Source organism: Grus americana, chromosome 6 (genome assembly GCF_028858705.1).
Source record: "Grus americana isolate bGruAme1 chromosome 6, bGruAme1.mat, whole genome shotgun sequence".
NCBI lineage: Eukaryota > Metazoa > Chordata > Aves > Gruiformes > Gruidae > Grus > Grus americana.
Window position 1 is genome coordinate 24,198,472 of NC_072857.1, and position 23,878 is coordinate 24,222,349.

Here is a 23,878-nt window from a genome sequence, read left to right on the forward strand (position 1 = left end):
CAATTTACGGCTCAGTATTAATTTTAAACGATCGGTTCCGCGGGGCGGCAGAGCTGAAGGGCGGCCAGGGAACCCCCTCGCCCGAGGACGGAGGCTCTCCGCCGCCCACCTCCACGCGAAGCCCTACCCCGCCCCGAGAGCCGCTCGACGGAGCCAGCGGGAGCCCGAGCCCGCCCTGCCCCGCCGCCGCCTGGGCTCAGCGCGGGGCCCAGCCCCTGTCCCAGCCCGCCAGGCCGCGCCGCGCCGCGCCGCCCCGCCCCGCAGGAGATCGGTCCTTGGAGGCGCCGGCCCGCCCGCGGGGAGCCACCGGCCCTCCTTCGGCACCAACTTCTCCCGCTCCGGCCCCGGGGAGCCTCGTCCCCGGACTGCCGTCCCCGGCGGAGGGCTGCTGGGCCCCGTCCCTCCCCGCCAGGCTGAGGGAGCCACCTCACGGCGCCGCGCTCCCCGGCCGCCCAGCCCAAGCGGCAGAGGGTTAACCCTATTCCGCGTCTTTTAAGAAGAAAAGAAAAAAAGAAAAAAAAAAAAAAATAGAGCGAGCGATGCTCTTACCGTCATCTGCGAACCGACAGCACCTCCTACAGGGCCCCGGCGTGCTCTGCCGAGCAGCCGCGCTGAGGGCCCGGGGTGGGCGGCCCCGCCGGCCGGGGAGCGGGTCGGGGCCAAGGCGCTGCTCTGCGGGCGAGGCCATGCGGCCTCTCGGTGGGGCCCGCAGCTTGTGCGGGGAAAGCCGAGGAAACATCGCCCCAGTGACCGTCGGCCTTCTAATCGCGTTGTGAACGCCGTCAGGCCCAGGGTGGTGAAGGAGGCCTGTCCCGGCCGCTCCCGCCTCGTCCGATGCTATGGGCCGCTCCTCGTACTGGTAAGGTGGAACAAACTGGGCTAGGGAAAGTACGGAGAGCAGTGAGGCTCTTCCTCCAAAGCTGCACCGACCTTCCCCAAGGCTGTCAGGGCTGCCCTGAGAGCAGGAAAGGTGTCACAAGTACGAGTGTTTTGTTTCGAAGCTCTTCTACAGGTAGTCTTTTGAGACAGATAGATCCAAAACATCATTATTCTTCTGGTTTAATTTTCATTCACAATGGCCATCCATCACAATAAACCCGTGCCATTTGCCATTCTTTTCCTATGCGAAAGGGCAAGATGTATGTAGCATACAGTTTAACTACACACAAACAAATAAAATGCAGAGCCCACAAAAATGCCTAGAACTGGAGCTGTCGAGCTGTCCTTCCCTCTTCAGGTGGAAGGCAGTTGCATTGCCATTGGCAAGACACTGGTGGGCAGATTCCTGTGCCACACACACAACAGTCAGACAGACCTGTAAGCAAGAGCCCTTTCTTTGGAGTAAGGGCACCTTCCACCAGTACTTATTAGTTACTCCTCGTATGCTGCACTTAACATGAAAACGTTCTACCAGAACATGCATTTTCCCTGTCGCATTACTATGTCTGTCCCTTCTTCCACAGAGGGATAAGAAATTCTTCACACGAGATTTTGTTTAGATCAGTCTCCCCCTGTTCTTTCTCAATTGGAGCTTCCACACGCACATTAATGCAGGGCCTGACTCTACTGAATGTGCACGCCCTTTCACTCCCAGCTACCTCGGCAAGAACACCGGGAGCAACCTAATGCAAACACATTTAAAAGAAGGTGGTGACATCCCTTAATGGCTCACCCTTTCAAACTCATTCACGTGAGCTTAAAAAGATAAGCCAGGCCACTTCCACCATATATTATACTCCATGTGATACTGAAAAACTTCTGAGTGTTTTAAGAAGTAGTAGTGGACTGGTAATAAAAGAAAACCCTGTTTGTCCTGTGAGTGAGGAGAGGAAAGTTGCTTGCCAGAATATAGAGTATGGTGATGCCTTTTCACCGGTCCACTACCAAATGTACTTCAATCTGCCACCCTGAAATGGCAGAGAAGCATTTCCTTTGCAATAAAAACCTTGCGAAGTGTTGCCTTGTACAGGCTCAGAACTCTGGAGAAAGCGGCAATTCTTACTTTTTAAAGAATAAGGTATTTTATTATGGAAGTTCATAACAACGTGTGCAGAAAATGACTGACAATCATTAAAAAAAAGTTTGTTTCATGAAAACAAAAGGATGACTATTTACATTAACTTTCCACCACAAACAATGAAATACCTGAAACAGTCGAGGCAGTAAATATTCTTTTCATGTCTTGAGAGATTATTGAACAATAACTTGACATTGTACTGACACATACCAACAGGGGTTCAAGATGTTTAGATAGCCCTGACCAAGTTGTACGCTGCAGGTGGTCAAAAAATGTTGGCTACACACTTATGTGAACTATGTCTCTCTGTTGTTTTAACTCATGAAATTGATCTCTTACAGGGAACTTTAGGAAAAATGCTTCAGAATGAAAAAAAACCCCACCACCCTCTACAATACAATGTTTTGATCTCTGAAGCAGTGATTTTATCCAGAACTAGCTCAAATGTTTGTTATCATTTAACATATCCCAGGACTCTTCCCAAATTACTCTCTGCTTCCCCTCACAGTGGCATCCAAGCAGAAATCATTGACAAACCCAAGAATATCACATACTGCTCTGAAATATTTTAGAACCCTAAAATCAGGTCTATGAATTACTGCATGTATGCAAGAGGTATTTGCCAACAAGTATTTTTATACAGTAAGAAAAATACCATAACATTTATACCTAATTTACAAATACTCCAACATTATCAAAATTATGCTGTTGGCTTTATGTAGGAAATGCTAGTTACAGAGGTTGAAAAATGAACAGCAATACATAATTGAGCCCTTGTTAAAGGTATTCATCAAAAAATGGAGACATTTCTGTTTGCACCTGTCCCCTACACTATTTTTTCCCCTTCTCTCTGCTTCTGCTTCTACTGCGTCTGCTCCTTTCTCTGTGTTCCACTTTACTGCACTTGTCACCGTAGCGCGCTCTACATTTTTTCATCTCTCTGTGCACATCTGTGCTGGGGCTTCTGGTTTCATATTTCCTGTGCCGCTCTTCACCAGGGCTTTGACTTGGACTTTTTCGTATTTGCCTTTGCCTGGAACTGCTGTGACTTGTGCAAGGGCTTCTCTGGCTCCCCTCATCCATGTTTTGGCTTCTACTATCCTTCTCCTTTCTTTCAGTCTCTCTCTTGTTGGTGCTATGGTATCTGCTTTTGGACTTTCTTTCCCCCTCACAGGAGCTCCGTTTGTTGTTCTCCGCAGAACTATCTTGCTTTAAAAGTCTGAACTTCTCCCTGTCTTTGTCCTTGTTACCGTGACTACTGGAGAGATCTTCATAAAGTTTTTCCTTCCTCGTCTTTGCCTTTCCTTCTGAATCGCTGCTGCTGCTAGCCTCTGAAAACTTGTCTTTTTTTCTTTTCTTAGAATACATCTTCTTTTGTGCTGCTTTATCTCTGCTGTCGGTCTCGCTATCACTGCTGCTAACTGAAGTCTCACTGGAGGATGAGGAAGAGGATCTCATCTTATGTTTCTTGTGTTTACTTTTGCTTTTTTTCTTTTGCTGTTTTTTCTTCTTTCTGTCTTTCTTTTTCTTTTTCTTCTCCAGACGATCCAACTTCCTTTTATTTTCAAAACAAGAGAGTAGCGCAATCAGACGTGTTAAGATATTCTGAATTACAAAGTCATTGTCTTTTAAAGTTCACTACTTCTGATGACCTACACAGTACAACACTATTTTCCATAAAAACACGTTGAATTCCTCTCCTCTTTCAGCAAAGTATTATTTTTAAACTTCTAACCTGACGCTCACCACGTCAGGTTAAGAATCCTCCTGTAATCCACAAATCTGTAATCCTGTCATCTCAAAACAGCAGGAATATGATTTTTTGATTCTTTAATTTTAAAAAAGGTAAGTAAGATATGTCAGGTTTGGACTTGTAACTAGAAATAAATACATTCAGTAGTGCTTTTTTTTTTCCCTTGTCAGCCTGCTCTGGAGACTTTGGAAAATCATTGCTGCTTTGTTTGTGCATTTTTGTAAGAGATTTTGAAAATGAAAAACACAATTAGCATTCACTTCCTATTAACGATGGAAACCAAGACTCTAAAGCCTACGTCTCTGAGTTCTCCAGGCAAATAATACTGATCTTTTCAATAACCTCTTCTGTCAGAACTAGAAATTTACATTTTCTAGCCATAAGTAAAATATTCCATCATGCACACGCATTCACTGCTATTTGACTGCTTTCACCTAGGTTTTATTTTGCTTTCTGTGTTTATTCTTCTTAAAAAAGTAGTGACTGAATAGTGAAACTACTTTCAGTGTATTAAAAAAAAAATCCCTTCAGACTAGTAAAATCTGAAGGACCCAAACATTTACTGAACTTCAACTTTCAAAATATAAAGTATTATAATTTCATTGTGTTGGGCCAGCAGAAGTTCAAACAAAATACTGTTTTAAATTACTCAAACTACATGCACATTCCTTACTTAAAAGGAACATAAAACATGCCAACTCTTTTCAAAGAATGATTTATTACATATGTGAATACTGTATGTTCCTACCTACGTATGTACCTGCTCAGCCATTCACCTTTCTGCCCTCCTCCCACTTCCCATATAGAGAACGTCTTTTCACCTAAAAGGCCATTTTAATTAATGATACTTGTATGGGATCTACCAGGCAGTCGTGGTTAATATTTTTCATTGTAAACGTTTTCAGGTAATTTCAAGATAACGTTCCAAATTAACAGAGGAAAAAAATCATCTAAGTCACCTGACATGAAATCAGTAGGGCAGAAGCAAAGAACGAAAACCTCAGTAACTTTTTATTAGAACTACAAAACCAGGGGGAGCTCCCTGTGCTGGAGCAACAAACTATAACCCCTGATCTGAGAGCAGTGTGGATGGAGCTAGGCTAACCTTGATAACCAGCTCTGCCAAGCTGTAAACCAGTAAATGAGAACACAGAATTTTTAATCCTGGAAGAAAATACTGTAAACAACAGAGTGCAAAACAGTATTTTAAAATAGCAACTGACGGCATCTTCAGCGAGCCAATTATTATTATTTCAGTATCCCAGTGAAACTGGAAACAAGCCCCAGTGCGAAAGCATCACAACTAGATTAGAACAGCCAGATTAAAAAAAACCCAACCAGATTAAAAAGCCATGCTGCATAATGCCGTTTGTGGTCAAGCTTAGGTTAAACTAAGCTGATTTTCTTCTGTACTGATTGTGCAAAATTCTTCACTGGCACAGAAGAGTTATAGGGACAATCATGGAGTCAGAGCTACTGGCCATACAGATCCCCTCCACTAGGTACCACACTTACCTTAGAAGTTTCTGTTTTTGTTTGGTTGACAGTGATTTTAAAAATTCAACTTCTGGATCATCATCTCCTTCACTTGCAACAAATTCCTAGGAAAATGTGGCAAGACATTAAGTTCTTAGCTATAAAAAATAATCTCTTCATTCAGATTTCTGTATTAAAAGTGATGCCTATATGTACCTTATTTTTGTGCAGGCACAAAAATATTTGTATCACTAAGCCAGCTTAAGGCTCTTTGGAAAGACCACCAAACTTGCTACAAAGTGAGAAACCACCCCACATTCTGTCTCAAAGCTGAGTAGGTGTTATAATGCGGGGGTTATACAACAGCAGTTATTAGTAACATAGGAAAAAATCACTGCTAGGGAAAGAAACATTTCTGAAATAGTTAATAAAAATGAGCCAATTTTGGAGCCCACATGATTCCCCAGGATAAGTCACTCCATTGTTACCATGCTTGGATGAATAGGTAAGATGCTAGTCCTGCTCGAACCCAGAGCAATTTAAGCAAATTACTTTTCTGTCTCGCTTTAGTCATTAGGAAAATGGTATTAACACATCTACCTCACTGTTGTGTTATTAGTCTTTAAATGTTCATAAAGTGTTCTAGCAATGCAAAATACTGTAATCATATAATCTACATACAGTAACGCAATCAGCAAAGCATAGCTACTTTGAAGACCCTGAATTCTTCAAATTATGTGCATCTGGTACACTACAGTTCTCCACCATGATGTTTTTAATTTTAGCCACACTCAGGAGAGGAAAGAAAAAATAAAGATTAAAAAGCTCTTCCAAAAAACTCCCACTGTACCTAACATAAACCAAACATACTGATGTCACTGTGATTCAGTTAACGGTGCCTATATGCTACATTTTTCTGGGGTACATAGCCTTTTTAAATGCAATGGTCCATCCATCCATCCATCTGTGGAGACCAAATGAATTGTTGATTTACTCAATATTTCCAGACCAGCCGAGGGCCGTCATCCCCTCTTTAGCAGCGGTTTGACTATCCTGCCTTAGGAACAAAGGTTATTTCATGGTGGCTCACTCAAGGAGCACATCCCAATTTTTCACTTTATATTTTTATTAAAGCACCTCAATTAGAAATGCACCTTGTGCAGTCTAAGTAAAGACAATTAAACATTTTCACTCCCAGAAATAACAGATGTAACAATAGTCAATCAAGTAAAAAAAAAAAAAATCTTCAGATACAGCATTCCTGGCAGTAATTATTTGTGCATACTTCCTCAAACTTCAGCCAAAGGCTAGCCCTGTATCAGAAGTATGCGTCAAAAGCCCACACCACCCCTGTTATGAAAAAATCAATTTCTAGTCACCCAGAGGAGGGATTTAATTTATTGTATGTGGTTTTAAAAGAAGTAATTTATGATTCACCATTCAGACTGAAACAAAGCTGGAAAACAGTAAGTTTCTGGACATTTTTCTACCGATACAGCTATTCAGCTTTCCTATGGATATGCATATTTGAAAACATTAAGTAGCAATTCACAAGCAATCACATTTAGATTTATAGACATTTTCAGCTTACTGGTAAAAAGATCATTACCTGTGATGGATCATTTGCGGTCAAGTTTCTCCCCAGTACATTTTGTTTCAGAGCAAACCCACTGTTTCTCATCTCCGCTATTAGCTCCGAGGGGTGCATTGATGGCCCTGTTCACAAAAATCACAGTTTGAATGTATCATTTATATCTCTCTACCTTTTTTGGACTCCACAGTAGGAATTCAGTTGAAGCTTTGTTAAGTAAAATCACAGCTAAATCAACTCAATAATCTTCTGCTGAGCAAATAATCAGATATGATTTTCTAAAACAGCAGTCTGGAGATTCAGAATAGAAAATAATTGCATTTTTCTTTAAGTACAAGGGGATTCTCTTATGTAACTTTGTCATGTTGAAAACAATATATTTAGGTAAGTCTAGTCATATATTTTTATTATAGTAAAAAAAGCACAGGAAAACTAAAGAAAGCCCATTAAGTAAGATTTTTAGGTGCTTCCTCTCCCTTAAAACAATGGGAAAATGCACTTCTAATATGTCACTAATAAGGCTTTTTTTTATAATGACACAAATTTTTGAGCTTGAATGTAAAAAGAAAACTAAAAGTTAGAAACTCAATATACATATGGAAAATAAATAAATACATGAAAAAATTATCTGTGTCCTTACTTATTCTAGGGACCCCCAGATATGCTGGGTCTCTAGGCTGTTACCTCCTCTCAGAGATTGCTGGTTTATCAGCTTAAAAAATATGCTCTATATTGCATTAGAGTCGGTGTTTGGGATAAGGCATGTTACCTATCTTTGCAAATATCTAACAAGGAGTAAAATACGGGATGTATTTTGGATCATTCAGACTTGACTGCATAATTTATAAACCCTGTAAGTCACTCTTTTGCTTTAACTGAATACCTGTGATCATCAAAACCTCATGTACTTGTCTGATGAGGTACTTTTTCTTCACCTTAAACATATGCTCCTTTGTTAGGTCCCTTTCAGTAAATTTCCTTAGCGGTTCATTCACTGACCTTACTGTCAATGAGTTAGCACTACTCTATAAGGTAAATCGAAATTAGAAGGAATGTAAAATAGAGCACAGAGCACACGATTACTATTACTTCAGTGAACTAACTGTAAATGATAAGATTAACTAGTCTTATGAAACATATTGATCCTGTTTTGTGGTTTTAAGAGTTTCTTAGTTGTGGAGATGGACAAAACTATTTTTAACACAGAAAAGTATGGACAGTAAAGGGAGATTTTTACTCCGGAAAATATATGGAAAGTAAAATAGCACTTTCTCAAAAAATGTCAACCTCAACTTTTTCTTAGTTTTCCTGTATAATAATACACTGCTTACAGAAGCACACAGACCTATGTGTAAAGCAGGAAGGAAGAAGACAAAACTTTGAAAATAGTTTAAGGAGCCCGTGCATTACAGACTTTCTTTTCACAAGTTCCTTCTGTTGCCAGGCAAAAGAATTTTCTAATAAGATACCTTTTAGTCTTTCCTTGAGTTTACATTTTTATTCAGTAGGGGGTTATTCCCCCCCCAACATATATTTTACCAAAAATATTTTTTCTTTTTATGTGTTATAGTGTAAATATAAGCTCACTAGTAGTTAACGAATGTGTATGGGCTCCACCATCTACGTTTTTGCTTATTTCAAATTTAAAACCTTGCTCTGCTTGCCCAAATCTACTCTGTCTGGAACAGAAACCAACATTAGACGCAAAACTAACAACAGACTTTGGTACTTGATTTGAAAAGCCCACAAGACAAAGTGTAGAGACATGGAAGAAGATTACACCATACCAAAGAAACCAAAACATGTGACCAGACTGAAGCCTGGACTCCCCCCCCCGCTGTTATTCAAAGGCAGTAAGAACCACTGCCTAACAAAGTACCCTAACTCACCGGCTATCCCCCCTTCAGTGTATCTTTTACAAAAAAAGCTTATAATGAGTGCACAATACCACTGATTTTTGTGCATTTGTGCCCAACAGATGTCAGTTGTGCTGTAACACACAGACCAATACAAGCGAACAAGAGAGTGGCTGCTCAAGCTGGGATCCAACACAAAACCACATGCAAAGTTTTGAGTTAGCTTCCATATGCTTTTCAGAGGTGAAATCAGCACTAGGTTTAGAGAATAAATGCACAGGTAAGCTTAGAAGGAAAGCAAGGTAGGCTACAAATAAATTTATGAGAGTTCTATTTCCTTGTTTATTAACATCAAGGACACATTCATAGCTCCACCTACAATTTTTGAGTCGCAGTGTGGTATTACCATGACAAGGACAGTTAACAAAGCACTGTTTTTCCTGTTTTGTGGATGTACAAGTTACATCAAATGCACCTACAGAACCTCGAGACTGAAGCGGTCTATGGTCAGAAAATTACTCCTGTTTTGGCATCTCTTTAATTGTGAGGGAAACAGTAATTTAGGTTCAGCCTAGCCTGTGCGCAGATGCAAGAATCTCCACAGAGCTTTATTACATACATTACTTTTACTGTAACTAAAGGTTTTAGAAGACACTAGGAAATTAGATTCAGAAAATATAACCACCCCATAACTGAAAGTAGAATCAAAACACAGTCTTATTTAACAACCTTTCTGTGTGCAGACCCCAGCCAGGCACGACACAAGCATGCTGTCCACTATGGTTAATTACAGAGGACTTTCTTGCAGCATGTGATCTTTGCAATTTAAAACAAAATTAACATTTTTGAGGACAACACAGGCAAATCTGCCCGCACTTTTTTCCTGAACAGCTGATGCCACTGAACTTCTCAGAAGTTCTGCTGCCCAATGACAGCAAGATTGCATCGCTACCTTTGTTCAGGTAGCAATGCTAGACTACAGCGGGAGAAAACAATACCTGATCTGGGAAGTCCAAAAAGACGCCTTTCTATCTGGTTACAAGTCCAGGCCAAGACATTCCATTAAGACAGTGGATCTGGCAATGGCTGCACAGCTTAATAGCAAACCTCTTACTACCTACTTTCTGCAACACAACAATTAGAATCAAGAAAATTTTTCTTCTCATAATTAAATAATTCCTTTGCTTGGAATCAAAGGAGTCAAATGCTTGGTGACTTTCTTTTTCCATCTGCTTTTGATTTATAATGATTTTGATAAGCAGATCTGATTTTCTTTGAAAAACCAGCAACAGGATTCCTGGGCACAGCTCTTTTATGTAACATGCTTCTTTTGGGGCTGCTTCTTCGCACAGTCTTGAAAGACGTAGATGCCTAAATGTGACAGCAAACTATCGCATTCCCATTTCCACACTACAAAATTAAGGGGATTTCTCCTGGCTCACACAAACGAGGGAGACAAAAAACGTAAAAGAAACCCCAAACACTGAACCTCACTTAACAGAGGTTTGAAAAACTCAACGTCTCAGATGTGTCCTTGGCTTCCTTATTTAGGATCAAAAGCTTAAATCTTGGAGCCACCAGGACAGTGGCTGGTAGAGGGCGTTTGTTTGGTGTGAATCAATTGTGGAGTCCTGCTTGTTGGAGACGCAGTTATGCCCCGTGTGATCAAACTTGGTTTGCCTGGTAAGCCAAAGAACTAAATCTTTTCAGCCTGTCTTTGGCTTATGACTACACTTATGTCATCATCTTCTGAGATCTTCAGACAAAACGGTACTAAGTATACCCGCTAGCCATATATCTTCATCTGGTTAACTTCCAATTAAGTCATTAACTGCAAAACAGACAGTAAGGTTGAGCAGAGAGGTTCTCAGTTGGCGAAAATCTTGGGAACTGATGTTAGCCAAGTATTCCTGAACAGCACCCATCAACTTGCAAAAAAATCACTCCTACATCAGGCATAGAAAAATACCGTGTACACCATGAAAACTGATGTCCTCATACATGCATTCCTTATGGGCTTGTGAGACAGTCTGTGAAGAAGCTACCTGCGTGATCTCATCCAGAGATGACATTGTACCATGAGTTGACAGAACATTAGCTATAGGAATCCTGTAAAAATAGCTGATTGCTACTACTTCTAACAACTAGTCTCTCAGCATTCATCCATCAGCAAACTAAAAATAAGTTCAAAGTTACAATGTTTCATCATCTGTTTCTTATTCTTTCTGAAACAAGTCAAATACAGTACCTTGCTATTTTTGAATATGACTGTCAAGCTTATTTTCTGGAATTTACATTTTGATAGGGGAAAAAAAAGAAAAGAAAAAACCTTTAAAACTTTTCCAGATGACACTTGTTTTAAACTAAAACATTTATCTGCTTTAAAATTAATTCATAGTTTCGGAAAAGCTTTTTATCATATAGTGGAATTAATTGCATGCTGATATCATACTTATTTTTGTGCGTTAAGGCAACTGACAACTTGTTAAGTTTTCTACAGCTACAGGTACTTAAAATTATATTAAGGGCTTGCACAAAAGAGGCTCCATAGTTAAAGACTCACTAAAGGATTTTTAAAATATTTTTTCACGGTCTTTGTAATTCTCAAGAAATAGTGTTGTCAAGCAAATAAGACTACAGTTTCTTTCTGCTTCTTACTTCCCACAGAAGTTCTTGCCGCATTAATTCGCTCTGTTATCTTCTGTTTCAGATGCTATTTAAGGAAAAGATCCAGGTAGCTCAGCTGACTCAAAGAGCTGGGGCACAAAATCTGGAAACTCAAACCATTCAATGAAGTGTGAAAAGAAGGATTTTAGTCTTCACAAAGTACAACCTGATTGCAACCTCAGCTTGACAGCTGTTGGTGCATCTTTATAATATTCATACAATTAAATAAACAGAAGAGCTGTAAACAGAATTTTTCTGAAGCCTATATGAGCATCAATTATACTGGATTGCAGAAGGCTACCATACCAGGATTTCTACAACATATCGTCAATTTGCTTTTTATAACAAAGAGCACTCCAATTTCTTATCACACTTAACTGAGATCAATTTAACAGAATCAATTCTGCTTCTATTAAACAACCGGGGGGGGAACATAATTCTGGATTTCAATTACTTAAAAGCCTAGCTTACAGCAAGCTCTCCCACCCTGCATTACTACCCCCACTCCCGACCCAGAAACAAGAGAAACCTATAGCTGTAATTCATTTTCTGTCTTGTGCTTCCCTTGAAGCCACAAATGCAGAGCGTACGTAACACTCTGTTGTTGCCAGAACGTTTCCCCTAAGAGGCACGGGCACGGGACTCCCCTTCGGAGAACAATGCTAGCTGTAACACACCACCTAGAAGGCCTCCATTAAAATGTCTAAAGCACATTTTTCAAATTATCCAATATTAGGGAACAGTACGCTAAAACCTCTTTTCATAACGACTGTGATTAAATACCACTTTTTCTGCAACAGTTTCAGTGGCAGTAAGGACAGACCATAACGTTATGATTGCCACTATCAGCAAAAGTAGCAGTTTTACTCCTATCTACTCATGATGCATAGTCTTGACAGTATCTGCTCAATTTATTGATAAAAGCTTTCGCTGCTGTCAGCAGTGCAGAGGAGAAAACCGAATTACTCTTTGCAATCAATTAAGTTTTAAATGGATTTTTATTGTGGAATACATATGGAAAGCAAAGAGATAAGAAGCAGTAATAGTGTAACCACTGTTCCCACCTGTGGCAGGGGAAATGACAGTAACCAGTTGTACGTAGATAGTGGCTGCAGTTATGTATTGTTACAGAGGGAAATAGACTACTCAATATAAAAAGGCAGTAGATTCTTCTTAGTGTCATTTTAATTACAAGGGTTTTACCTTTATTTTAACTAATGCTCATTTTGTGTATCATCACAATGGATTATTTAGAATAGGGCTTTTCTAGAGCTTCCCCTTCCTGAGAATGTGCTCTGGTGTGGGACATCTTTCAGTTTACAGATGTGATCATTTTAATCTAAAAACATCACCATTATCATACCATCAGACTTCTCCTGACTTAGTAATAGAGATAATTTACATGAACATAAGTGTAAACAAACCATGCTAGCATATCTGCTACCAATTCATCAGTGTACATCACATTCCACTCTACCATGTTTAAAAATTAAATTACGAATGAAAGACAAGATACTTTCAAGGCTTATCCTTTATTACTACACAATTTTTGTTAAAAAGTAGGCCTAAAGCATATTGTCTTTGTTCTGTCCTATATGCATCTTTGACAACGTGAGGCCGTAACTCTTCCAAATTGAAATTTGATTTTCTATGTAACAGTGATACTGAAGCTACGTTCTGCTGTGGAAAACTAACTAAATACTCCAGCGAGTATGCAAACAGCTGTTTCACATTCACTAGGTTTTAGAAAACCATTCTGCTGGTGAGTTTTAGTTTAGCACACAATCACATGAAGGATGAATATACTCTGTATTCAGAACGCTGCCTTGTCTGGGTGGTAGCAAAGGTGTAACATATGATACAAAGCTTTTTAGGTTTTGCTTTAAAAGAGAAACTAACTTTAAAATTAGCATGGACAGTTTTGTCAATACATCCATACACTTTTTTTGTGCTCTCCACAGAGTTTCGTATGTTTGGTGGTTTTTCTTTTTTTATATGGCTTAAAAGGAAGTTGAACACAAATGGAAAAAAATTTACAGACTGAGCCTAATCACACTGTACCGTCTGTGAACTTTTAATGTGGATGTGACAGAGTTAAGAGTAGTCAGTTACCCAAAGAACAAAGAGCTATTACCAAAATTACATGATCATGATCCTGGTCATGAAGAACGCTGCAAATTTATGCTGCCTCACTAATTCAGAATTGATCACTTTTTACTGATAATTTTTCCATCTATTTCAGAGATGACTGCATTCAGACCATATTTACACTTCAAAGCAGCTGCTGCAGTTGGCATTGAGAGAAATCAATGAATAAAAAACCCTCTGGCTTTTAATTAGCTCTTCAGAAGGTCTGCAATTTAACCGAATGTAACACTTTAGCACAGAATTTTGGCATAATCTGCCATGCTTTGGTCATAAGGTATTTCAGAGAAACCAGAGCTTCCTTTTTAGGTTGGGGGTTTTTTTTGAGTTGTAAAAACCATTTAACATTATCAAACTGTTATAAGAATTCATATTTATTGCTTAAATGCCAAGCACAAGACTGCTAATAGAAAACTCCATTTTATGCATTCACAACAAATATAGAGGCTTCTGAAACATAAATGCAGGATTATTCTAAAATGTGACAGTTCTTAAACTATGTGAAGATTTAGTTAAGGTTCCTACTGTTTACAATCAAAGGTCTCAGCTGCAGATCATAAAAGAAGGTTTCATACACTGTATGTTTCTACAGGTGACCATTTATACAAATATTCACAGTTAACACATTCAAATACCTTTTCTTTGTAATTATAGATTCAACACAACGCTTAAATCTATTCCTGCATTCCTGATACAATGCAGATTTTTATCTGTTGGGAAACAAAAAAGTACCATATTTGTCACTGAAAATTGCAGTGAGATATAGACATAATATAAAATACATTTCCTTTTTTTTCCCCCCGTCTCCGTATGACTGATAATTTCAATGATTACGCTGGAAAGGAATTTCACCCAAAAGCTAAGGATCAGTTGAACACACTAAGCGATAGACTGATGGAAACCACAACCACAATTAGTTTATAGGCACTCAGGCAATGAAGAGAGGGCACAAACTCTAGGAGCTGATAATGAGTTTTTAGAAGGCTGCATTTACATAGACACACCTAGAATTTCTTTATCTTGGTAGACTCTAAGACACTAGATACACATACACGTTGCCAATTTTTACCATTATTTGCCTGAATTTTCCAAACCTGCCAAGCACTTAACTCCCTCTCTTCTAGGTAATTTCACTGGATGGATCACACACGAAGCCAGCTGGCTATAAAAGATTCAAAGTAGTCCACGGCAGAGAAGGATGCCCAGCACTCTCCAGGCTTGGGTTTCAGAGGCCAAGAGGATGAGAACCTTTTTAATCTTAGAAACCCGCTGCTTCTAACTACACCATTCATAAACTTACCTCCCCATTTGAGACACTAGCCTTATTTCATAAGGTAGTAATGCCTTTCTTCATAAGATAGTAATAGAATCCTAACAGGTTATTTGTTCTAAAAACATACGGTAAAAGTTCTAAGTATTTAGGCTTTCATAGCTTTTTAGCAACTCCCACACACCTCAGCCCTCACTGAGCAAGATAGATTGCTTGCAGGAGAAAAAAAAGACAAAGAAAAAATGGTATTTAGTCTGTCCTAACTTCACCTGACCAAGAAAGTTAGAGGCAATTTTGAAGTGAAATAACGGTATTACTTCAAAACATTTTGCACAGAAAACCCACTAGTCTCTGTTCTAATAAAGTCAAAGGCTTTTTCACAAAAAAGCACCAAAAAGCACAAAAATCTACAGATGCTGCTGGTTAATGATAAAAAAAGCATTGTAAAACCAGGTAAACTTTCAGATGCTAGTGACCTGGGTTTTTTGCTGGTACCTATTACATATTTTTACACATGCATATATACTGAGTGGCACATAAAGTCAGAACCACAACTGATATTTTCATCTTGTCTGAACTTTGAAAGTTAGGATTTTATCAGTAAAAAACCCTGTAAATCAGTTTAGCCCAAAGAAGCATTTTGATTGCCTAATTTAGCTTTGTAAAAGAGAAGTAAATCTTATAAGTTGGTCTCTGTAAGCCTCACAGCTGGAACATTCTAACACTACTTTGCAGTTTCCAGTGATCAAAGTAAGTTACTTTATATCTAAAACTAAGAATTTCATAATGGAAATAATGCAACACCGGGGGGTGCAGTTATCATGAAATAATTACACTCCTGGGAGATTACAGACAAGGCTGTACCCCAGGGGTGTGATTATCCCATGATAACCACATCCACTGAAATTGCCTTATTGCAAAAATAATCTCTATTCACTGGTGAGATATTATTCAATAGGCGCTTTTTTAATGGCAAGATTATTATTTTTTTTTGTATGAATTACCAGCTAGATTAGTAAAATGGTCCCAGAAGCAAAATAAGCAAGCCACCATGCCTAAGTTAAGGTACTGATTGTAATTATTTTTGTTTGCTGGAGCGCTGCAGCGTATGTCAGGTCTTGAACGACAGCAGTCTTTTCTCACAGAACAGAGTTCTGTGCCATAGACACGCTTTCACCCTGCAGCAGTTCCACTGGAGTAAACTGAAGTCCATGACTGGTTTTTGCATACAAGATATTCAACAGTGAATCCAAAACAGCAATTGCCAATCAGTTTATGTGCAAAGAGGAGAATTACAATGCAGTCTTCACTTAAGATTCAAAGACAAGCATCCTTCTGCTGAAATAAAAGAATAACAGCTTATAGAATTTATGGGAAAGAAAACTCCTATATTGGTGGTTATTTTATGATGTGAAAAAATTGTACGCGGGCAAAACAGAGCAAGAACTTTAGATAATACAACTACATCAGACATAGGACTTTCATTCATTGTAACTCAAACATTTCCTCTGAGACTGAAAAACCAGTCTGAGCCCAAATAAGACATTTTGTTTTGCTCTCTTTCTGAAGGAGGAAAGAATTAGAACAAAACACAAACTGAACTTGTATCAAGTGCTCTTGAATTTTTGTGTGTTGAGATACATAATTTATATAGGGTCAAAAGAAAAAATAATGACAATTAAAAATCAAGTGTATAGTTCTCATATCTGAAGAATAAAGCGGGATTTTTTTTTTTGGAGCACCTTCTAATAGCTGACTATTCTGGAAAACTTCTGTCAACAAAATATCAAGAAATGCTGAAACACCTTTGCTTTTTGGTGGAACACAACATGAAGCACTAATTCACTGTTCTGTTCATGTGCTAATTCTTTCCCTTTAGCATGACCTACTCGTTTGGATAAAACAGCTTCTGCATGACAAACTTTTTTTTTCATTCAAATAAGGAGTCTAAATCCTACAGAAACTCACTGATTTGGGATTTAAAAAAAAATATACATTACCCCTGGGCTTTTATTAAATTGAAGTCACCATTCAACAGAGACCTTTGAAGGCCTGGTTTTTGGAGGAAGAAAGGGAAGGATGGGGAAAGGCTGCTCTTGCTGTTTTTAACTCAATAATTTAGTTATCCTATTGAAACAATTTTTGTACCCTCATTTTCTGTCAAAAGCTTTTGACCGAGGAGAAGAATGAAAACGTCGCTCCAATTGGGTAAGTGCCAGTCCTTTATACATGCATAAAGATTTGTTAGCAATACTGTGGCTACCACCATTTGTGCCGGTTTTGGCTGGGATAGAGTTAATTTTCTTCACAGTAGCTTGTATGGGGCTGTGCTTTGGGTTTGTGACCAAAACAGTGTTGATAACACAGGTATGTTTTAGTTACTGCTGAGCAGTGCTCACACAATGCCAAGGCCTTTCTGCTCCTCACCCCACCCCACCAGTGAGTAGGCTGAGGGTGCACAAGGAGTTGGGAGGGGACACAGCTGGGACAGCTGACCCCAACTGACCAAAGGGATATTCCATACCATACAACATCATGCTCAGCATATAAAGCTGGGGGAAGGAGGAGGAAGAGGACATGTTCAGAGTGATGGTGTTTGTCTTCCAAGTAACCATTACACATGATGGAGCCCTGCTTTCCTGGAGATCGCTGAACACCTGCCTGCCTGTGGGAAGTGGGGAATGAATTCCTTGTTTTGCTTTGCTTGTGTGCGTGGCTTTTGCTTTACCTATTAAACTGTCTTTATCTCTCTAAATAAGAGGAGTGTGGCAACAGACATTTTTGCAGTACTATAAAATAATCAGAAAATAATTAGTAATTTAGTCTAGAGGCATAAAGCAGCTTAGGAGTGCATGCAATTACTGATAAAGAGAAGCAGAAAGAAGCAGAGCTTGAGGAGTTGTGTTGCACAGAGGAACAGAAGGTTCTCAGAGGTGGATACCGATTCAGTACTAGGGCTAGTAACAAAGCATTAAGTAGAAGTAATGAGAGGAAACAGAGAGCAATAAAGAGAAAAGATTATATTGTTGGAGATGTTGATCAGAACATGGCAGAATTTGTCTTTTTAATGTTACAGTGTCTTGTTAAGAAATGTAAAAACACTGTTTTACTCTCAGTGTAGGTTAATTTTACAGACCTAACTGCAGATCTGCAGAAATGTAACACCTGCATAGAACTCTCAGCAATACAGAGATACTTACTCTCATCCCAGACAACACAGGATTGGTGTCAGAGTTTAGTTAAAAAAAATAAATCAGTTTTGTTTAATGTGTGATGTAAGCTTTAACATGCCACGTGAATGAATGAGTCTTAAGAGAATCAGTGAATTCAATAACTTGTATTGACTCACTTAACAGTAGTGCTTCATTTACATACAAGGAGTTTCCAGAAGTCATCAAAGGAGCATAATCTAGCTTGTTATTAAGTCAGATGAAGTTTTAGAAGAGTTGATGAAAGGATTGTATTCCTGAAGTTAGAAAAAGCAGACAACCTTTTATCTGATGATCTAATTAATGATATTACCACTTCCTATAAGCCTTGTATCTGCTATTAAATCAAGAACTTAAAAATTGTTTTAAACTTTACCTACAGTGTTTTTATATATAGTTTCCCTGAAAGAAAAAGTAGCAGTATCATTACAGCTGACTATTCAAATCCAAGAACAGTATGTTACAAATTATATATACAAACCCCGATCTGTCGCCCACCCCTACTCCCTGAAATCCTTCCTCAGCCTATAGAAAAGTCTATGCTCAGCATAGCACGCTGTCTTCTAAGTTCCAGACTTGGAAATGAGAGGGCATTGGCACAGTCTGAGAACATTTAAGTAGTTTTACAGCACTTTCCTTCATGCAAAATTCACCATACGTGCTAAATCGCTCTCTTTAGGCTTAGAAAGCTACCCAGAGAACATCCCTCTGACTAGGAAACACCCACAGCAATCAAACGTTGCCTATACCTATAGTTAGTTCAGTTTGGTTTCAAACAAGCAGTTAGTCTTATATTGACAAAGTGTCCGTATTGTTGTTATGAATAATGAGGAGTCCATTTTCAAGTTTGTGCAAGCATGTACAAATACTTTCCACTTTCCCAGCCAAACTCCCAAAATTTACCCACATCATTTGAAGTGGGGGCGGTGGCGTTCTGCAGCACAAAGGCACATCTGACAGGTAAGAGCAGCACTATAGAATTCTACCACCACCGAACGCTCCAAGCACAATTTCTTCTAAGGTAAGAGAGAGGCAAGAAAATGACTTAATGTTATAACCTACTGAATAGAAAGGCTGAGAATGTCAACTACAGGATAGCTCATACAATGGTATAATCATCAGACAGTGCCTAAAAGCAGGGGAGCGTAACAGGCACTATTTCCTTGAACTTAAGTCTTCCAGGCCTCGTCTCAAACAAATGACATATCTAGGTGATCTAATTCTGAAAAGCACCATTGTTGGTAGGCTAAATATGTAATAAAACTAAGAGCTACTACATAAAATAGATAACCTGAGGAAAGACTTACAGAAGAAAACCAGATGTTATCAAGTGTGCAATTGTAATGGTATCCCTGCAAAATTGAATATACAGCACAGCACGTGATCATAAAGCACAGTACACCACGTTACCAGGTGTTTCTCTAACGTGCCACAATTTTAAGAATCTTAAAAGTGTTACAAACTTGGGTCAACTTACAGAAAACAAAGTATTCTAGGCAAAAAATTGTTCAATGTGAATGTTTATATCCACTTCTTTAAACCTTATCTAACACTAAATGCTGTGTGACTTCAAGTAACAGGACAGCTAACAGAGGGAAAAAATTGTAGTTCAGGAAGCATCAAGCAGACAGCTGAAAGGAAACCAAGCATTGATAAATCTAGATTTCAATTGCTTGTCCACTTATAGAAGCACAATTACATACATAAAAAAAAAAAACCCCAAACATCTCCTTTTCTTTTCCAAGTAATTAACAAAGATATACCGATATATTCCAGCTTTTCCAAGCAGTTTGCCTGAATCTGAATGGAGACAGTCTTTGACAACTCATTACGTTAATTTTTTTTTTGTGACACAAATATTTTCATTCTGATATAAACAATCTCATTGCAGCTTCAGAATTTTTGTCACAGATAGAATCAAAGCAACGGTCATTATGGAATATTTTTAAATGTGTTACTAATTAGAAAATTAGTCCTTGTCATTGGAAATAATTAACTTGAAATTGTGGATCCTACATTTGGAATAAAGAAGCATTTTCCCCATTTCATCAACTCTTTGAAATATGATAAACTTAAACCTTCTAAAATTATACCTGAAGAGCTCCCCCAAGATTTCTAACCAGCACCTTTAAAAGACACTCACTGCCTACCTGAACCATCACTGGAGACTGAACTTGCATTAATTCCAGAAAGGCCAAATAAGGGACATTCTCGATCAGTGTTTACATGACCCCACTTGTGGCATTTAATACATCTCACATTCCGCACCTAAGAGGGAAAAAAAAAAGGACATAATTTAGTTAACAATACAGCTTAACGTTTACAGAAGTGTCTATGTTATTAGGCATAAGAGAAGCTTTTAAACTCACTGAGAAACAGATGATAAAATTAAGAGAGTCCATGTGAATGTTCTGCAGTTAGATAATATTTGAAATATACCCAAGACATCCACAGAGTGAAATTTATGTAACTTGCCTGGATACCAAATGGCTGATCTCTGATATTCATATCATCCTTAGCATATCTGTTACACAAACACAAAAGAAAACAAACGCTCAATTAACTGCTGTGTTGTGGGGTTTTTTTCAACTATTACATACAAAACTACCTTTTATTGTTAAGTGTGTATCCATTTCGGAGATATACTTCTGGTAAACATGAGTTTTAATGTGTTTTCAAATATGGATGTAAAATTCAAACAAAAACTAAGCTGATCAAGGAAATAGTTCCAGGTTTATAGGTTTTACTAATCAACTGCCAGGACACGACAGGATTACACAAGTGAGCTGCTCAAATCTAAGCTAGGGAAAAAAAAAGGGGGAGGAAGAAGAAAAGGATGTGAAAAGTAAGAAGAAAAAATTTGGATAAAATCCAGACATCTTACTTTTCTCGAGGGGCAACTTTTTGCCATTCAAATTTGTACTCAGTCTCTCCTTCTTGCTATAAAACAGAAAACATGGTAAGTTTGATTGTTTTTTTAATACATTTTAAGTAAGTAGGAAGAAAACATATAGAAATGATGTAATGAAATACCTCTTTTGTTTCCTCTGAAGTTTCAGAAATCATGGAAAGAAAAGAAATGATAATTAATTATGCATGTAAAATGCAGCTGGTGTCTAAGCTGGAAACAAAACATTTTACAGTTTATACTAATATAATAGCACAAATACTCAGAAAGTAACTTTATTTAAATAGAGCACACTTCTAAATAATCAGCCTCTAGAATATAGTTACAAATCCTGTAAAACCAGAATCATCTTTCAAAACTATATCGATGTGATGTACAAAAAACTTTAAACTTTTTTGCAAAAGTAGCAACAATACTTAATTTTAAAATCTTAAAAAAAATTAGCAAAAATCACTAGTTTAAAATTGCATTTGCTCTAAGCTTAAGGGATTACTTTAAGAGCTTTTAAAGTTAAATAATTGCTAAATCTGCTCTACAAGAATGAGCCCATCCAATTGTTTCCAAGGGTTTTCATGCAAATGGGAAAGATGCATTTTAAAGGGAACACATTTTCATTTAAAGAGAATACGTTTTCTTAGTTCTGCACTTACATTCAGATTTTGCTAAAATGAAGTGACTGATATGAGTATCCATTGGGTATGTAGCAACCTCCTTTTAGGAATCTACTAAATACAGTCATAGTCAGAGCCACCACAGTCAGGTCAGCCAGCACTTTTGACTACAGCATCTCAGTATCTATTATTTATAAAACTTCAACTAATTAACTTCTTGCTTTGGTATTTCCTATGCTCAACATGCATCAAGCTGATTTATGGGCAGATCTTTTAAGCAAAAGTGACCCTGCTATTTCTAAAAAGGAGAGTAGGCCAAAATACAGGTTTGTGTTGTCTGAGTCATCGCCTCGGTAAGGTCTAGTGCTCCTCACCCAATGGCTTTATAAGTGGCTAAAGAAACACCTTTGGTCGAGGACAGAACTTCTGCTGTTGCCAGGAAAGATATTTTATCTGGTTTTTTTTCCCTTCACATCGAGCTGTTCCTTAAAAAAAAAAAACCCCAACCATTCGCAGTATGAAAGAAATTAAAAGTATTGTGAGATCAAAATTATTACATACTATGTATGTCTGCATATTCCCACAGGAAGAACTAAAAATCATACCTTTAAGCATTACCTATGAACACATTATTTTAAAATAAAAGACATTGTGCTTATTTCTTCAGAGGGTTTTTAGCTTTGCAGTACTGTCTGCTCACAATCAGGAAACCACAGTACCTTTCTTTGCTCCAGGTGGGGCCTCATACATGAAATTAAGACCATTCTTCACACGCTCATCACCCATAAGCAATCTAAATAAAAAAGACAGAGTTTGGGGCGTTACACACAAAACAGTCACACTGGTATTACTTATTAAAAAAAGAAATGTGCAACAGGAAATTACTAATAATGGCAATTTTTCATTTGTTAATTTGAGCAAAAAAAGTTGAGCACCAAAAAAACTGAGACCAGTTCTGTGTGCTCCACTGTATACCGAAAATCACACATTTCAATCACCACTGAAACATAACTCTGTGTCCACAGAGCTCTGAAAGACAGATTTCTATTGATCCAAATATATTGTTATACAAGGTTACCTGCTGTTCTGTGCAACAGAACATATTTTGAAATGAATTAGAAGACACACACAAGCCACTTCAAAGAAGTTCTTGTGACCTCTGCTTAATCAGACACCAATTTATGAGTCACTGTCCTCTCCTACTACTATGGTCAACAGGAGACAGTATTTCAAATAACTCACAACGATATGTCCTTCACTACCATGAAAACAAGAGACAGAAGGAAGAAGTGTGTGAACTTATGCCAATTCTCACCTATTATCATAGGATTCCTGTTCTTTCAGATACTGTTGCATTAATTCTTCTTGTTTCTTCTTATCATATGATATTTTCTGTTCTGCCATCCATACCTAGTTAAAACAAATACAAAACTTACCACAGAACACATTAAGGTATTCTTAACCGGCTTAGTCTACCGAAAATACCTAACGAGGGAAAATGCCCATTCTGATCACATCAAATAAACTATTTCCATCCAGCATTTCAACAAACAAACTGCACGCAAACAGCACTACAACTCCAAACAACATTTACGAACTGAAAAGCCACAAGTTCAGTAAAGCAGAGGGAAAAGCAGTCTCGGAAAACACCCCGGGTGCGCCGCTGCCTTCCCCGTGTCACCACGGCTCCCCACCGACGTCTCAGCAGACCCCAAATCCCCGGTTCTCTCGGGAGCGCCTGGGATGGGACGGTGCTGGGATCAGGTCAAGGCAGGTGTGAAATACTGGGAAGGCACGGGCACACCGCGACAGACGGGGGCTTTCCCGGACGGTGCGTAGTGTTAAACAGACACTATTGACCCAGACAACCAGGTGTTGAAAAGCTGGAGCCAGAATGAGACGATAGGTACACACACCTCCGAGCACGTAAACCTGAAGCTTCACGTATTTCTTAACTTGTTCCTGCCTCTCCCTCGCCCCAACCCCGGTCCCACCGCGGGAAGGCCGACATGCCCTGCTCATGCCGCTGCGGTGCCGGGAGCCCGTCACCCGCCTGGGACACCGCCCGGCCCAACCCCCGGCTGCCCCGGTGGGCGGCTGACACGGCCTGACCGCGGCGCCTCATCCCAGACCCGCCGCCCGGCAAGGGCCACACCGGCTCCCGCGGCCGGCCCGGCCCCCCAGCCCCCCTCACCTTTTTGATGTTGGACTTGGAGGCGGGGTGAAAATCCTTCTTGCACATGAAGTTGGCGAACGACTTCCCCATGGCGACGGCGGGGAGGGAACCACCGACCCCCCCGCACTGACACGGGCGCTCAGCCGGCTGCCTCGGCCGGGCCTTCCGGGTCGGCGGGCGGGCCTTCCTGCGGGCCACT

General features: G+C 39.2%; 1 protein-coding gene across 2 annotated transcripts; it reads right to left on the reverse strand.

Annotated features, from left to right (window-relative positions):
* Positions 1 to 1,879: 1,879 nt before the first annotated feature.
* Positions 1,880 to 23,864, reverse strand: CIR1 (corepressor interacting with RBPJ, CIR1). 2 transcript variants are annotated; one of them, XM_054829178.1, is made up of 10 exons: positions 23,698 to 23,864; positions 22,819 to 22,913; positions 22,223 to 22,296; positions 21,018 to 21,031; positions 20,869 to 20,924; positions 20,460 to 20,508; positions 20,135 to 20,252; positions 6,856 to 6,962; positions 5,286 to 5,371; positions 1,881 to 3,572 (listed from the first exon to the last, which is right to left on the reverse strand). In XM_054829178.1, exons 1-10 carry the CDS (start codon positions 23,767 to 23,769, stop codon positions 2,849 to 2,851), a joined length of 1,395 nt encoding a protein of 464 aa, XP_054685153.1. In that variant the 5' UTR covers positions 23,770 to 23,864; the 3' UTR covers positions 1,881 to 2,848. The 2 variants fall into 2 exon arrangements, with proteins under 2 accessions (XP_054685155.1, XP_054685153.1); XM_054829180.1 differs by lacking the exons at positions 21,018 to 21,031; positions 23,698 to 23,864 and having other exon boundaries at positions 1,880 to 3,572; positions 22,819 to 22,883.
* Positions 23,865 to 23,878: the final 14 nt, after the last annotated feature.